Source organism: Onychostoma macrolepis, chromosome 02 (genome assembly GCF_012432095.1).
Source record: "Onychostoma macrolepis isolate SWU-2019 chromosome 02, ASM1243209v1, whole genome shotgun sequence".
In the NCBI taxonomy this organism is placed as follows: domain Eukaryota; kingdom Metazoa; phylum Chordata; class Actinopteri; order Cypriniformes; family Cyprinidae; genus Onychostoma; species Onychostoma macrolepis.
The window spans coordinates 30,240,640-30,257,053 of NC_081156.1; the positions used below are offsets into that span (position 1 = coordinate 30,240,640).

At 34.5% G+C, this 16,414-nt stretch overlaps 1 protein-coding gene across 1 annotated transcript; it reads left to right on the top strand.

Moving 5' to 3' along the window:
- The first annotated feature begins 600 nt into the window (after positions 1 to 600).
- Positions 601 to 16,286, top strand: pitrm1 (pitrilysin metallopeptidase 1). The gene is made up of 27 exons (XM_058745509.1): positions 601 to 823; positions 1,076 to 1,172; positions 3,790 to 3,896; positions 4,003 to 4,154; positions 4,231 to 4,345; positions 4,435 to 4,531; positions 5,482 to 5,642; positions 5,731 to 5,857; positions 6,774 to 6,862; positions 6,968 to 7,096; positions 7,181 to 7,294; positions 7,445 to 7,541; positions 8,469 to 8,603; positions 8,828 to 8,966; positions 9,042 to 9,158; positions 9,254 to 9,383; positions 11,203 to 11,323; positions 11,541 to 11,617; positions 11,721 to 11,886; positions 11,967 to 12,067; positions 13,261 to 13,381; positions 13,469 to 13,519; positions 13,602 to 13,714; positions 14,912 to 15,037; positions 15,165 to 15,310; positions 15,671 to 15,773; positions 15,911 to 16,286. Exons 1-27 carry the CDS (start codon positions 777 to 779, stop codon positions 16,002 to 16,004), a joined length of 3,072 nt encoding a protein of 1,023 aa, XP_058601492.1. The 5' UTR covers positions 601 to 776; the 3' UTR covers positions 16,005 to 16,286.
- The last annotated feature ends 128 nt before the right edge of the window (positions 16,287 to 16,414 follow it).

The window sequence follows — 16,414 nt, forward strand, 5'->3', positions numbered from 1 at the left end:
TAAAAATTGTCATTTTAGATTCTAAATTATTATCAGAAAACGCTAAATGCATCACAAATCTGCAATAATTAAATAATAAAACACATTCAACATATTAAATGGACTTAGTCTTCCAACATGTAATAAAGATGTAAAAAATATATGACTACAGTGTTAACAATGGAATGTGGGAATAAGCCATGGTAATTCTTTATAAGGACAAACTCCCTCCAGAAATAACTTTATCGGTTTATATATGTATTTATATTTAAATATTTAACCCTGTGTGCCCAAAAAGTATATTTACTTAGGCGCTCCTTCCATTTCTAACTACTTGACCCTTGTGTTTATTTAGTGACCTCTGTTTCTACTGACACCTGCCGGTCATTATAAAAAGTGTTCGGTAAAGTGGGCAAATATTAAAAAACCCTGCTTCCGGCATTTCTTTATCCATTGTTTTACAAGTATGTATATTTTTCCATACAATATTTTAATAGGATCAAATTTATTTTATTCATTATTTTTTATTGGACATACTTTTATTATGTACACGCAGTGACTCGGTATTAATCAATCAACTACGCTCTTCTTATCTTGCAGCCAATGAAAAGCAGTGTTGTTTGCTATCGGGGTCGTGTCTAGTGCGCATGCGCCGGTTACAGCATGGAACATGGAAGGGCAGAGATTTAATCATAACGGAAACATGAATCTAGCAACACACATATAATGTGTTTTAACTTTTAAATTGGTACGGAAATCACAGTAATTATTAGAGACAGTAGACCTAAGCATCTAAAATGTTTCGTCATAGCAAGGTATTCATTACGAAACTCAAGAATTTGAGGTGAGTAACACTGCACTTTTCAGTTCAGTTGAATTAAACTTCAGTTCTTCGGTGTCAGATAAAAGCGTGATCCTTTTTAGGCTGTTTTTAGTATTGTAATTGGGGTTAGCTTATCATTCAGGTCATTGTTATTTACTGACATCATGTTTATAGATAAAACTTTGAGTTGAAATGTATTATGTAATCCTCTGGGAAAAGCTCAGTCATGCTGATTAGTGAGATCTGTAAGTCTGATGAATGAGGGGTTTGTAGTTTCCAGGGCTCATGGAGGTCGAGAGGCAGCTCTGCTGTAGAGAGAGCTCTGCAGTACACAGCAGGACAGAAGATACACGGGTTCACTGTTAAAGAGGTAAACAAATCATGAAAATGCACATGATGTCTGTATTGTTTCCATTACATCCCACAGTGAAGCAGGGTTCACCTTACACTTTTGTATAAAGCCAAGATAAATTCATTGCATTTTACAACCTCTATTGGTTTTATTTAGTTAATACTGTAAAGCCTTACATGTGAAATAATTTTAAGAAAAATGCATTTTTAAATGGAGAAGTTTATTGAACTTTTAAGCAAAATTTAAAAGAAAATCCAAAAAAGTGTGTTTATGGTTTTGTTGTTGTCGCTGGGTATCATATTTAAAACATCAGGATTTTATGGCTCCCTAATTATGATATAGTGATAATATGGAGCTCGTTCTAAGCGAGGACAAAAAAACACGACAGTTTTATTCAGAGGCCCCAAATTCAGCAAAAATATGCAGTTTGGTGTAGTTGCTTTTATTTCTTTGACCAAAAAGTAAGATGAAATTCTTATAGCTTGTAAATCAATGAGATCTTTATAACAATAAAACACTCTATATTTCCCAATAATACAGGTGCATCTCAATAAATTAGAATGTCGTGGAAAAGTTAATTTATTTCAGTAATTCAACTCAAATTGTGATTTAAATTTATTAAATAAATTCAATGCACACAGACTGAAGTAGTTTAAGTCTTTGGTTCTTTTAATTGTGATGATTTCGGCTCAAATTGAACAAAAAGCCACCAATTCACTATCTCAACAAATTAGAATACTTCATAAGACCAATAAAAAAAAAACATTTTTAGTGAATTGTTAGCCTTCTGGAAAGTATGTTCATTTACTGTATATGTACTCAATATTTGGTAGGGGCTCCTTTTGCTTTAATTACTGCCTCAATTCGGCGTGGCATGGAGGTGATCAGTTTGTGGCACTGCTGAGGTGGTATGGAAGCCCAGGTTTCTTTGACGGTGGCCTTCAGCTCATCTGCATTTTTTGGTCTCTTGTTTCTCATTTTCCTCTTGACAGTATCCCTTAGATTCTCTATGGGGTTCAGGTCTGGTGAGTTTGCTGGCCAGTCAAGCACACCAACACCATGGTCATTTAACCAACTTTTGGTGCTTTTGGCAGTGTGGGCAGGTGCCAAATCCTGCTGGAAAATGAAATCAGCATCTTTAAAAAGCTGGTCAGCAGAAGGAAGCTGAAAGTGCTCCAAAATTTCTTGGTAAACGGTTGCAGTGACTTTGGTTTTCAAAAAGCACAATGGACCAACACCAGCAGATGACATTGCACCCCAAATCATCACAGACTGTGGGAACTTAACACTGGACTTCAAGCAACTTGTGCTATGAGCTTCTCCACCCTTCCTCCAGACTCTAGGACCTTGGTTTCCAAATGAAATACAAAACTTGCTCTCATCTGAAAAGAGGACTTTGGACCACTGGGCAACAGTCCAGTTCTTCTTCTCCTTAGCCCAGGTAAGACGCCTCTGACGTCGTCTGTGGTTCAGGAGTGGCTTAACAAGAGGAATACCACAACTGTAGCCAAATTCCTTGACACGTCTGTGTGTGGTGGCTCTTGATGCCTTGACCCCAGCCTCAGTCCATTCCTTGTGAAGTTCACTCAAATTCTTGAATCGATTTCGCTTGACACTCCTCATAAGGCTGTGGTTCTCTCGGTTGGTTGTGCATCTTTTTCTTCCACACTTTTTCCTTCCACTCAACTTTCTGTTAACATGCTTGGATACAGCACTCTGTGAACAGCCAGCTTCTTTGGCAATGAATGTTTGTGGCTTACCCTCCTTGTGAAGGGTGTCAATGATTGTCTTCTGGACAACTGTCAGATCAGCAGTCTTCCCCATGATTGTGTAGCCTAGTGAACCAAACTGAGAGACCATTTTGAAGGCTCAGGAAACCTTTGTAGTTGTTTTGAGTTGATTAGCTGATTGGCATGTCACCATATTCTAATTTGTTGAGATAGTGAATTGGTGGGTTTTTGTTAAATGTGAGCCAAAATCATCACAATTAAAAGAACCAAAGACTTAAACTACTTCAGTCTGTGTGCATTGAATTTATTTAATACACGAGTTTCACAATTTGAGTTGAAATACTGAAATAAATGTACTTGTCCACGACATTCTAATTTATTGAGATGCACCTGTATATCTTAGTAAGATATTTAAATCTTTAGTTTTTATGGTCTTTCTGTAGTTTTAAAACATGTAATACAAAACAGTACAATGAAGCCTGATGGATTATATCTGATACTCACTTTTTAACATGATTTCTCTAAAAAATGATGGATAAATGTGTAATCAAGTAAAGTTGCTTCAGTCCAGCAAATGTTCATCTTGAAATATTAGAGTGCAGCATTAAGTTATTCTTATGTTTACTTCATAAAAATCTTAAATAACAAAACTAAAAGGCCTATTGTTTGCTAAAAAAAGTATGAAATATCAATTGGACAACAGAAGGCATGTAGTAAAATGTGTACAACATTTTTTATTTATTTTTTTTTCTAGCAAAGTTTTGATCATGTTGATCATTTAGAGGCTTTAGAAATTCATATATCAAATATGATACAGTGGGCTTTATAGGGATAATTGTATTTTAAGTCACCATTGATAGTCCTCAACGTTTACAGCACTTCTGAAGATTTTTGTATTTTTCTAGGTAACAGCAGTGCCAGATTTGTTCCTAACGGCCGTTAAACTCTCCCATGATGCCACAGGAGCTCAGTATTTGCATGCAGCCCGAGACGATTCCAACAACCTCTTCAGGTACAGTGTTTGATGGACACAAATGCTTTGAAACATCTGAGGATTTTAATTTGCCCCAATGATGTACATATTGCTTTGAATGTGTGTTCTGTATGTGTTGTTATAGTGTGCAGTTTCGTACCACGCCGATGGACAGCACCGGTGTTCCTCACATTCTGGAGCACACCGTTCTGTGCGGCTCTCAGCGCTTCCCCTGTAGAGACCCCTTCTTTAAGATGCTCAATCGCTCGCTCTCCACCTTCATGAATGCCTTCACAGGTACTTCCTTCACAGGTTTAAGTGAGTGTATGTGTGTGTGGTTTGTATTTCTGATTATGTCAATCCCTCCCACCAGCGAGCGATTACACGATGTACCCGTTCTCCACCCAGAATCCCAAAGACTTCCAGAACCTTCTGTCAGTCTATCTGGACGCTGTTTTCTTCCCATGTCTCAGAGAACTGGACTTCTGGTAAAGGCCATGACTCTGAAACATACTCAAATAGTTTGTTTTCCATGGCACATAAATTGGTTTTGAAAAGGATTTGATGTTTTTTTTAGGCAGGAGGGCTGGAGGCTGGAGCACGAGACCCCCACAGACCCCTCGAGTCGTCTGGTGTTCAAGGGTGTGGTGTTCAATGAGATGAAGGGAGTATTTGTAAGTAAACTCTTCTGATTTAAAAAAAAAATATATGTATATGTGTGTGTATATGTATATATGTGTGTGTATATATATATATATATATATATATATATATCGGTTATATGCACAGAGATACATGCATTATAAGTGACGTTATACACTATTGTTCAAAAGTTTGGGGTCAGTAAAAAAAAAAAAAAAACTTTAAGAAACGATTTACTTTTTGTTCAGAAAGGATGCATTAAATTAGTCAAAAGTTAAAGACATTTAGAATGTTACAAAAGATTTCTGTTTCAAATAAACACTCTTCTTTTGAAAGTTCCATTCATCAAGGAATCCTGAAAAATGTATCATGGGTTCCACAAAATATTAAGCAGCACAACTTTTCTTAACATTGATAATGATCATGTTTTAAAATATATTAAAATAGAAAGCAGTTTTTTTTAAATGGTAATAATTTTTCACAATTGTGTTTTTACTTTGTTTTTGATCAAATTCATATCTTACCAAACCTAAACTTTTGAATGGTAGTGTAGGTATCAGCCAACATTGTTAATATTCTGAACTCCCAAATTACTAAACCAAAATCCAAAAAGTGTTTCCTATATCATTAAAAAATGTATTTATTTATTAGTAGTAATTTATTAATTTATCAGTTACTTTTTGATTTTGTACATTAAATTATCATTTTTGGCCATCACAAGTATAACAAACCACACTCTGTAGATTTATAATATGCATATAGCAGCATCATAGCCATTATGCCACAGTGTAAAAATAAATATCTGCATAATATTATTAAATATGCATAATGCACACTTCAATATACTGAATATGTCACTGCATCTGTCCTTTTCTACTATTAAAAATAGGAGTTACAATGCTACTAGATGCCACATTTATATTGATTTGAGTTTTAAGACTAACAGTCTCTTCTGTTACTCTTGTATGTGTTGTTTGTGTAGTCAGATAATGAGCGTCTGTACGCTCAGCACCTGCAGAATAAACTCCTGCCGGATCACACATACTCTGTTGTGTCCGGAGGAGAACCGCTAGCCATTCCTGACCTGACCTGGGAACAGCTCAAACACTTCCATGCCACACACTACCACCCCAGCAATGCAAGGTACACACATAAAACTCTCAGAATCAGTAAACGACTGTGCAGAAAGCAGACGATGCTCATTATTGCCTGTTGTTTGTGTGCTTTGCAGGTTCTTCACGTACGGGGACTTACCACTGGAGCAGCACCTGCAGCAGATAGAAGAAGAGGCTCTGTCTAAATTCGAGAGAACAGAACCAAACACTGCAGTTCCACCTCAGACACACTGGGACAAACCTGTACGTTTAAACAGTGCACACATGAGAATGACCAGTATAATAAACTCGGAGAAATTAAGCTTTTCAAAACTCTGATTCAATTGGAGCAATTGCTTTGCACAATGATTCACTTTTTTCGAAACGCTTGAATTTTAAACACCATAGTCTGGCAGTACCCTCTGGTTAAACTGTAAATACAACCCCCAAACATGTGTAATAAGTACACCTCTTACAAACCAGTTTCACGTTTTCATGACAGTGTAATCTATTAAATGTAATCAACAAATATTTAAATACTTAAACATTGTGGTGGTGTTTTTTTTATTATTTTGTACTGCTTGTTTTGTGTACTATTAGGCAGACAAACTAGGTTAATTAGAATTAAATATTCTCCTTTTTGTATTATACATTGCAGACATGAGTCTTAAAACTCAAATCAACTCAAAATGAACCTACATTATAATGCTGACCCAAGTTCAGTTAAAACCATTAGGTGCTTGTTCATAAGTTCACCAAGTCAGTCTACTTGGCAAGTTTAAAACAAACTTTGAACCACTGATTTTAAACAACAGATTCATAAATGTTTTGAAATCAAGATTTTGAACCACTGATTTGAAACCAAGATGTAATGAAGCCTTGTTTGCTGAAATAACATGACTTGGCAAGTTTAAAAACGAGCTCAGTCTGAACCACTGATTTTACACAAAAGATAGCTCAATGTTTCGAAACCAAGGTTTGATATGACAGCCTTGTTAGCTGAAATCTTGTGACTTGGCAAGTTTGAAACAAGCTCTGAATGTGTGATTCGAAACGAAAAGCTTTATGAAGCAGTGTTTCAAAAGCACGCATCACTACAGAGATTGCAACAGAATCAGTCCAAACATACTGTAAAAACAGCATCGTGAGCCGAGGTTTGTCATGTTTTGTTTTTGTCCAGAGAGTGGATCACGTGACTTGCAGGCCTGACGCACTTGCTCCTGATCCCATGAAACAAAACACGCTCTGCATGAGCTATCTGCTGGGAGAGTGAGTGGAAAAATATTTACACGGTTTCTATCATTTTAATGTTTTTTTCAGTTGTGGTTTAACTGTCTAACTGCTTGTCTGCATGCGTGTCTGCATGCGTTTCAGCATCACAGACACGTTTGAGGCGTTCATTCTGAGCCTCCTCTCCTCTCTGATGATCTCTGGTCCAAACTCTCCCTTCTACAAAGCCCTGATCGAGCCCGAAATCGGTTCTGACTTCTCTTCTTCAGTGGGGTACGTGGTTTTGACAAGACTATAAAATCAGTTCATTGCTCTGATTATTGAGAGTGGAGCTTTATAAATGTGTAATTGACGCAGGTTTGACGGCAGCACTAGACAAGCGTCTTTCACCATCGGTCTTCAGGGCGTGGCAGAGGACGACACTGAGACAGTCAAACACGTCATTGCTCAAACCATCGATGACATCATCGCGTGAGTGTTGACTGGGTTTTTATTGGTTTAATGCAGTGAGGTGTTTTAAATGAAATCAAGCTTTGGATTGACTCTGAGAATCTGAGTTGATGGTCAGTTTAGATAAAAGCACTTGCTAAATGAATAAATGTAAATGAATTGCTGTTTCAGAACCGGTTTTGAAGAGGAGCAGATTGAAGCTCTGCTGCATAAAATCGAGATTCAGATGAAACATCAGTCCACCAGCTTTGGTCTAGCTCTCGCTTCAGTGAGTACACGCGCACACACACACTGTTTTAGTATCATTGAGAGTTTTTATTAATAGTTTAAATTAGTTTTTATATTTTATGTTTTCAATTTGATTTTAATGTTTTAATAATTTAGTTTTTTTGTATATATTTATTTTGTGTGTATATATAATATTATATATTAGTTTTTTTGTTTGCATAATATTTGTGTGTGTACTGTGTGTGTATATAAGTAACCACACATGCATGTATATATTTAAGAAAAATATCTGACGTTTATATATTAAATATATTTATATATGATATAATTTGTGAATATAAATATACACGTAAATACTCAAAATATATGCTGTATGTGTTTGTCTTTATACATAATAAATGTACACGCACACATTATGTAAACAAACTTTTATTTTGCATGTGATTTAATCTTTGACAACACTATATAAATTTTATTTTTTTAAGTTTTGTTTTTTGTTTTAGATAACTATAATAACTCTGACACATAAACAAAAATGTGTGCTTACATTTTTATTTTATTTTGCTGAAGCACTAGCTACTAAGCCATGGCTCTGATTGCTGTTCTTAAAAATTTAGTAAAACTATTAAAAATCTTTTGGTAATTGAAATAAAGATAAATATTAGATATAAAACCTTAATTTTTTTTTAAAATTAAAACTTTATACTTTTATTACTTCAACTAAAACTTTTAGTTTTAAAATTAAAGTATTAGAAGTATAAAAAAATTATAATATAAATAATACTAAATAATAATAATAATTAAAAAAAATTATTTTGACATTTTTATTTATTTATTTTTTGATAGTGATAAGCTGGTTTTAGGAGATTTTCCTAGATATTTGAAAGTAACATTCAAAAACATTCTCGTACGTACTAAAAATCTAACTTGCAAAATAATAATAACATTAACTCTGTCTGTCTGTCAGTATATTGCATCCTGTTGGAATCATGATGGTGATCCAGTGCAGCTGTTGAAGATCAGTGAGAATGTGTCCAGATTCCGGCAGTGTTTGAAGGAGAACCCTCGCTACCTCCAGGACAAAGTCCAGCACTACTTTAAGGTAATGAACCCTAAAACTAGAAAACACTGAAAAAAATAAAACTAAACAGGAAATATCAAAACAGAATAATACAATTAATTAAAAGAAAACTAAATTAAAAATGATTGTGGTCATTGTTGGAGTGGTTTAGAAAAACAACATTTCTAACTGAATGGTTGTTTCATAATTGCAATTTTTAATACATGTTTGCTTAATTAAGTAATGTGTGTCTGTGCTTGTTTCAGGATAACACCCATCGACTGACCCTTACCATGAGTCCTGATGAGAGATTCTTGGAGAAACATGCTGAAGCTGAGGAACAGAAGCTCCAGCAGAAGATACAGAACCTCAGCGATGCAGACCACAAAGACATCTATGAGAAAGGTGTGATCATGAGACCACAGGAAGGACAAAAATAATTGTGTAGATGGTTTAATGTTGTTGTTGTTGTTGCTTCAGGTTTGCAGCTGTTGGCCGCTCAGAGCACGACTCAAGACGCTTCCTGTCTACCTGCATTAAAGGTGTCTGACATTGAGCCAATCATTCCCTACACACCTGTACAGCTGGGAACTGCAGGTGAAATGCACGTGCATACATATGCACAACAAGCTCGTTCAAGGTTAAAATTATAGATGCAAAAAAACTTTCCTACATTTACTGTCTCTTTGTAGGCGGTATACCTGTTCAATACTGTGAGCAGCCCACCAACGGCATGGTGTATTTCAGAGCCATGTGCAACCTCAACTCCCTCCCTGAAGACCTGAAGATCTACGTTCCTCTGTTCTGCAGCATCATTACCAAGTATGAAAACTTTGTGGTTTATCACTGCTACATACTGCAACATGGACACTGTAATATCCATTATATACCAACGTCTGTGTGAAAATATACTGTATATACACTGCAGCTCAAAAGTTTGGGGTCGGTAGGAATATTTCATATTTTTGAAATGTGATGTTAAATGTGGCATCCAGCAGTTACACTTTAAGTCATTTTTACTTATGGACCGATGCAGTTATATTCAGCATATGGATGTATTCCTTATGCATTTTTGGTGCAATATTGGCATATATTGGCATTTTTACACTATGCAGTAATTGCTGCTATGAGGCTTCATATTATAAATCTGTGTTTGTTATACTATTTATAGATCTAGCTCACAAATCTAGTAAGTAACACTTTAATAATTAAAGTAGTTACTAAGTAATGACTTAATGTAGGTTATTTATATATACATACATATACATCTGTGTGTGAGTATATGAATTGCAAACACTTTCTTTATTGGTCTAATCAGATCTTAATGAGTAGTTAGGGAGGTTTTTTTAAATTATTATTATTTTTTTTTAAAGAAGACAAAATATTGGCCACAGCTTACATTACCGTTCAAAATAATGGATTTCTATTGTAATGTAATTTATTTCTGTGATGCAAAGCTGAATTTTCAGCATCATTACTCCAGCCTTCAGTGTCACATGATCCTTCAGAAATCATTCTAATATGCTGATTTGCTGCTCCAGAAACTACGGAGCCCTTTAAGGGACATGGTGGTGGGAGAAATGTTTTTTTTTTTTTTTTAAATGTTCTCTCGCAAAACCAGTTGAATTCGGACAAACTTTTCCTGTTTGCTTTACAGCTTGCAGTGGTTCATACAGCTCCATATGTTCACAATGGAGCAGTTCATAGAGTTTTATTTTGAACTTGGACTCAAATAAAGAAATAAGTCAGTGCTTAGTTCAAGGCATAGTTTTGGGACATTTTAAAATGCTTAATGTATTAAAACAGTGACATTGGAGGACCAAATTCGATGATAATAAAAGCTGATAAAATTTATTAGGCTAATATTAATAACCTTATTAATAATATTACTAAGCAGAATAGCCCAGAATATGAATGCAGCGCCCTGCACGTAAGCTTTTTCTCCCCCATAAAACACTTAAGGTAGGCTAATGAATGAAAACGGTGATTTTAAAATACCAAATCCGTTGCGTTCATATTCTGGGCTATTCTGCTTTTATTAACAGTAATATTATTAATAAGATTATTAATATTAACCTAATAGTTTTATTTAGTATTTATTATTATCGAATTTGGTCCTCCAATGTCACTGTTTTAAAACATTAAGCCACATTAAGCGCTTTAGAATGTCCCAAAACCGTGCCTTGAACTCAGCACTGACTTGCGTTACTTTGTGTCCAAGTTCAAAATAAAAACTTTATGAACCGCTCTATTGTGAACATACGAAGCTGTACAGTAAACAGGAAAAGTTTGTCCGAACTCAACTGGTTTTGCGAGAGAACGCAAAACATTTGAAAAAAGATTTTTTCCTCCCACCCCGAATTTTTCCCACCACCATGTCCCTTAAAGGACTCCGTAAGAAACTTTTCTTGTTATCAGTGCTAAAAACAGTTGTGCTGCTTCGTATTTTTGTGGAAACCGTGCCACATTTTTCAAAAGTTCAAAAGAACAGCAGTTATTTGATTGTAACATTATAAATTACTTCTCTTTTGCTTTTGATCAGTTTAATGCATCCTTGTTATATAAAAGTATTAATTTCTTAAAAAATAAAAAATAAAAAACATACTGACCCCACAGAAATGTGATGATCATGTAATCTCAGGTTGGGCTGTGGAGAGCTGGATTATCGTCAGCAGGCCCAGCGTATTGAACTTAGGACTGGAGGCATGTCTGTATCTCCACAGATCATACCAGACACTGATGAACTTGATGTGTATGAGCAGGTATCGCTATTTCTCCATCTCTCTTGTGAATTTACATAAATATGATGCATATGCACTTTTAAAGCGGGTGTGATTTTGATATAATAGCTAAAATCTCAGAACTGGTAACCAGAAAGTTGTAGGTTTGAGACTATGAATTGTTCTAGACTCTCGAGATTGAGCTTGTGCTTGCATTAGAGTGAGTGTGAGTGTAAACTACGCTTTTGTCTTTTTTTAGGGTATTATCCTGTCGTCTTCCTGTCTGGAGAGGAATCTACCTGACATGTTTCAGCTGTGGAGTGACATTTTCAACAGGTTAGTCTTTTTTTTTTTAAAGACACAGAAAAATAAATCTATAAATCTCTATGCAAGTGTAATGATTATAAACCGACGCCGAATCTGTCATGTACATCTCCAGCCCTCGTTTTAATGACGAGCAGCGTCTGCGTGTGCTGGTCATGATGTCAGCTCAGGAGCTGTCCAATGGCATCTCGTACTCCGGTCACATGTACGCAATGACGCGTGCGGCTCGAGCCCTCACACCCACAGCAGACCTGCAGGAGACCTTCAGCGGGATGGACCAGGTGAGTGCTGAGGTGTTGATCTCCAGTCTTTGACCGCTTTGAGTAGAATAAATTGCTGAACATTTATATTTTAATTTCAGGTGAAGTTTATGAAAAGAATAGCTGAGATGACTGATCTGACTTCAGTTTTGAGGAGACTTCCCCGGTTAAAGAGACACCTGTTAAATCCTGAGAACATGAGGTAAACAACAGCCACAGTAAATGAACAAATGAAAGAGCTATCATTGGTTTTATTTTGAAAATAGAAATGACCAGACTGTATAAACAAGATGTAGAATTGGTCTCACATTACCCATGTATATTTATTGAAAGGTTGCTGTTACATGGTTTTTGCAGGTCCTCCTTGACTTTTAAACATATTTCATCAGCATGTCCTGCTTTAAAGGTTTACTCCAACCCAAAATGAAAATTTTATTAATCACTTACCCCCATGTCGTTCCAAACCCGTAAAAGCTTTGTTTGTCTTCGGAACACACATCAAGATATTTTTTATGCATTCTGACCACTCTCTGACCCTCCCACAGACAGCAATGTAATAAACACGATCAACGTCCAGAAACGTAGCAAGGAGATCGGTAAAATAATCCATATGACATCAAGGGTTCGACCGTAATTTTACGAAGCTACGAGAATACTTTTTGTATGCAAAGAAAACAAAAATAACGACTTTATTCAACAGTTCGTCTTCTCTGCGTCAGCGTAGCGCTATTTTGGAGAATATCTGCTGGACGCAAACTGCGTACGCTGTTCTTTGTCAGCCACACCGCACGGATGCGACGTTTTTGTTCAAATCAAAGCGTAAATATACGTAGAAGAGGCATCTCATAAATATTATTACTCTTGAATTTGACATGAATATATAGCCTTTGATGCTGATCTGTGTTATTTACTATTGTAGTTTGAGACATTATTCATTTTTATTAATATTTTGATGTTTTTTCTTTTTAAGTTTTTGTAACTTTTAATAGTTTTGAGGTTTTTGTATATATCTATATAGTTTTTGTTAATTTATATTATTGAAGTTTTAGTTTTTTTACTACATTAAATTAAAACTACTTGCTTTTTTTTTTCAGGTAATATTCATTTTATTTCAAGTAACTTTTTAATTTATTATTTATTTTTTTAATGGTTTTACTTTAACTTTTAGTCAACCATAATAACCCTGCTGATATGGCATAAAATGGTAAATTAAATGAAAACCACAGTAAATGATGATACCATATCTTGACAAACTAATAAATTAAGAATAAGAAAACAATTCTTAAAGTGAATTTAACAAAATGAAATTTTAACAACTAATTGACTATAAATGTATTTCTATAGTATACATGTTTATGAATACATTTAAATGTGATTATGATGCCATGGTTTCAGGTGTGCAGTGAACGCCACGCCACAGAAAATGTCAGAAGCAGCTGGAGAGGTGGAGAGGTTTATAGGTAATATAGCAGCCATCAGGAAGGAGCGCAAACCTGTCAGACCAACCGTTGTGGAGGTGAGGCGCCACACTTTTCTTTTTAGAAGACTCCACTTTTCACAATGAATTAAGCTTTGATTTGTTTGTTTGTTTTTCCTCTCTTAGAGAGCATTAGATCCTCAAGCTGGATCATCTGCGAGTCGTAAACTTATCTCAGTGAGTGCGTTTGTATATCATTACAGCAACATTCAGGTTTGATCTGTAGCATTCTCACCAGTCTCCCTCTTCATCCTGCCAGGAGCCTCATTATAAACCCTGTCAGATGAAGACGTATTTCCAGCTTCCGTTTAATGTGAACTTTGTAAGCGAGTGTGTGCGGGCCGTCCCATTCACACACGCCGATTACGCCAGGTACAACAAACACACTCTTGGAAAATTATCTTCATTATGCTAAATATAATTCTTTTTTTTTTTTTTTCTTTTTTTTTTATATAATTTTTATTTATTTTTTTTTACATTTTTGTGATTTTTAGACATTAATAATAATAATAATAATAGTCCTGGGCAACGATTAATTGCGTCCAAAAAAAAAAAATAAAATGTGTACATATGTGTGTATACTTTGTATATTTATTATGTATATATAAATAAATACACACATGCATGTGTATATATTTAAGAAAAATTTTATGTTTGTATATTAAATATTTATTTATAAAATAAATTATATGAATATAAATATATACATGTAAATATTTTCAATATATATATATATACTGTGTGTGTGTCTTTATGTATACATAATAAATATACACAGTATACACACATATATTGTATAAACAAACTTTTATTTTGGTTGCGATTAATCACTGCCCAGCACTAATTAATAATAATCATTGTTTTTGTTGTTGCTGCTTCTATTATTATTATTATTATTATTATTATTGCTACTACTAAATAAAAAATGTTAAACAAAACAAAAAATATTACTGCTTTTATATTTCACTTTAAAGTAAAATGGTATGCTTAAGAAAAATGATTAAAATATCGGTAACACTTTACAATAAGGTGTCATTTGTTAACATGAGTTAATGTATTAACTAACATGAACAAACAATGAACAATGCATTTATTACACTATTTATTATAATTTGTTCATTTTAGTTAATGAAAATAGTTGCTCATTGTTTATTCATGTTGCATTAACTAATGTTAACAAACACAACTTGTGATTTTAATAATGCATTAGTAAATGCTGAAATTAACATTAACTAAGATTAATAAATGCTGTAGAAGTATTGTTCATTCTTAGTTCATGTTAACTAATGTTGTTAACTAATGAACCTTATTGTAAAGTGTTACCAAAAAATCATTTTAAAACATTACAATAATAAAAAATATATTTTACAGTTCAACTTTAAAATTAAAATTCTAATAATTAGTATGGATATATATATTTTTATTTTTTTATTTTTTCTCAAACATTAAACAATTGAACTTTTATTTTGGTGAAAACAGCAGCCTTTTTATAAGTGCTTCTCATTACAAGTTTACACGCACATATTTATTGAATTAAAATCTGAGTTGTCATCTGTTGTTCTCTCTCAGTCTGTGTATTTTAGCAAGGATGATGACTGCTAAGTTCCTGCATGGAGAGATCAGAGAAAAGGGTGGAGCTTATGGAGGCGGAGCTAGAATGGGAGGAGGTGGCCTTTTCTCATTTTATTCCTATAGGTACATATTACACATTTCATTGGATCTGATACAATGTACCCATTAGTGTATTTGCTTCCTATATAATGATGTTTAAGTTCCAAGTTGATCGTGTTTTATTATCTGATTTATCATCGCAATCTCTCAGTGATCCAAACACCACCCAGACGTTGTCAGCTTTCCGTAGGGGAGTAGAGTGGGTGCGAGCGGGAAAGTTTACCCAGCAGGACATCGATGAGGCCAAGCTCTCGGTTTTCTCAGCCGTTGATGCACCTGTCGCCCCCTCAGATAAGGGTCAGTAATGTGGACTGTGTCTTGGACACTGAGTGGCATTTTAGCCCATCTGTGTATTATTACTATAGTTGTTTTAGGTTTCCAAAGGATTTTCAGATATTTTAAGTAAATATTTGACCGTATATTCACGGTTCAGATGTAAAAATAAGAAATTCAAATGCATTTTTTTTTATGGTTAATTATTAGCTTTTCTTGGGAAACCCTGATTTAGATGTTTGAACGTGGATGTTTTATGTTTATATTTTGGGAAGTGTAGAAGTGTTTTAAATGTTCCAATGCTTAAATGTGTTGGATGTTGTTGAGTTTGTGTTCTTGGATATTTGCTCTCTAGTTCACAAGGACCTTGTTATTGTGCTGTAGGTTTGGGACGTTTTTTAAACGGCATTACAGATGAGATGAAACAAAAATACAGAGAGAGACTGTTCGCTGTGACCGATAAAAACCTGATTGACGTCGCTGGCAGGTAACAAAACATTTAAATGTGTATAGAAGTATCTAATAAAAATAAAAAATTATTATAAAAAATGTATTCATGCTTGAGTGCTGGTGCTTTATTTCTATTTTTTGTATTCGTATTTACTTTTTTTGTGTGTTAAACAGATATCTTGGTATGGGTCAGCAGACATGTGGAGTGGCTATTCTAGGCCCGGAAAATGAAAGCATCAGAAAAGACCCATCCTGGCTGGTCAAATAGACTCTTTACCTCTCTTCTTCTTATTAGGATTGTGAAAGACACGCACAAATCAGTCTTCATGAGGAACAGAGGTACTGAAAGAACCTGAATTAAAGTTTCACTTATTAGTTCACTAAAACTACTTTTGTTTACACCGCACATTGTTGGTGATGGACTCCATTTTTCTATAACAACGTCAAAAAACGCTCGTATGATTCTGCAGTGTTGTAATTTGTGTGAGATTTATGAATTAGAACTTATTTATGAGATGTACTGAATTATAATAAATGTGACCATGTTGAACTAGAATGATTTTTTTTTTTTTATATCATCCAAATCATGATCTAAATCATTATCCAATTATTATTAATTACTTCAAATGTGTTTTGTGTTTTAATACAGTATGCACTGTCTGAACAGCTGTGCTTTAA

Excerpts from the sequence above, each read along its gene's own strand:
- pitrm1 (XM_058745509.1), top strand. The coding sequence starts at position 777 with ATGTTTCGTCATAGCAAGGTATTCATTACGAAACTCAAGAATTTGAG. Across the intron at positions 4,532-5,481 it reads ATGAGATGAAGGGAGTATTT|TCAGATAATGAGCGTCTGTA; the intron begins GTAAGTAAACTC and ends TTGTTTGTGTAG. Across the intron at positions 9,384-11,202 it reads TTCTGCAGCATCATTACCAA|GTTGGGCTGTGGAGAGCTGG; the intron begins GTATGAAAACTT and ends ATGTAATCTCAG.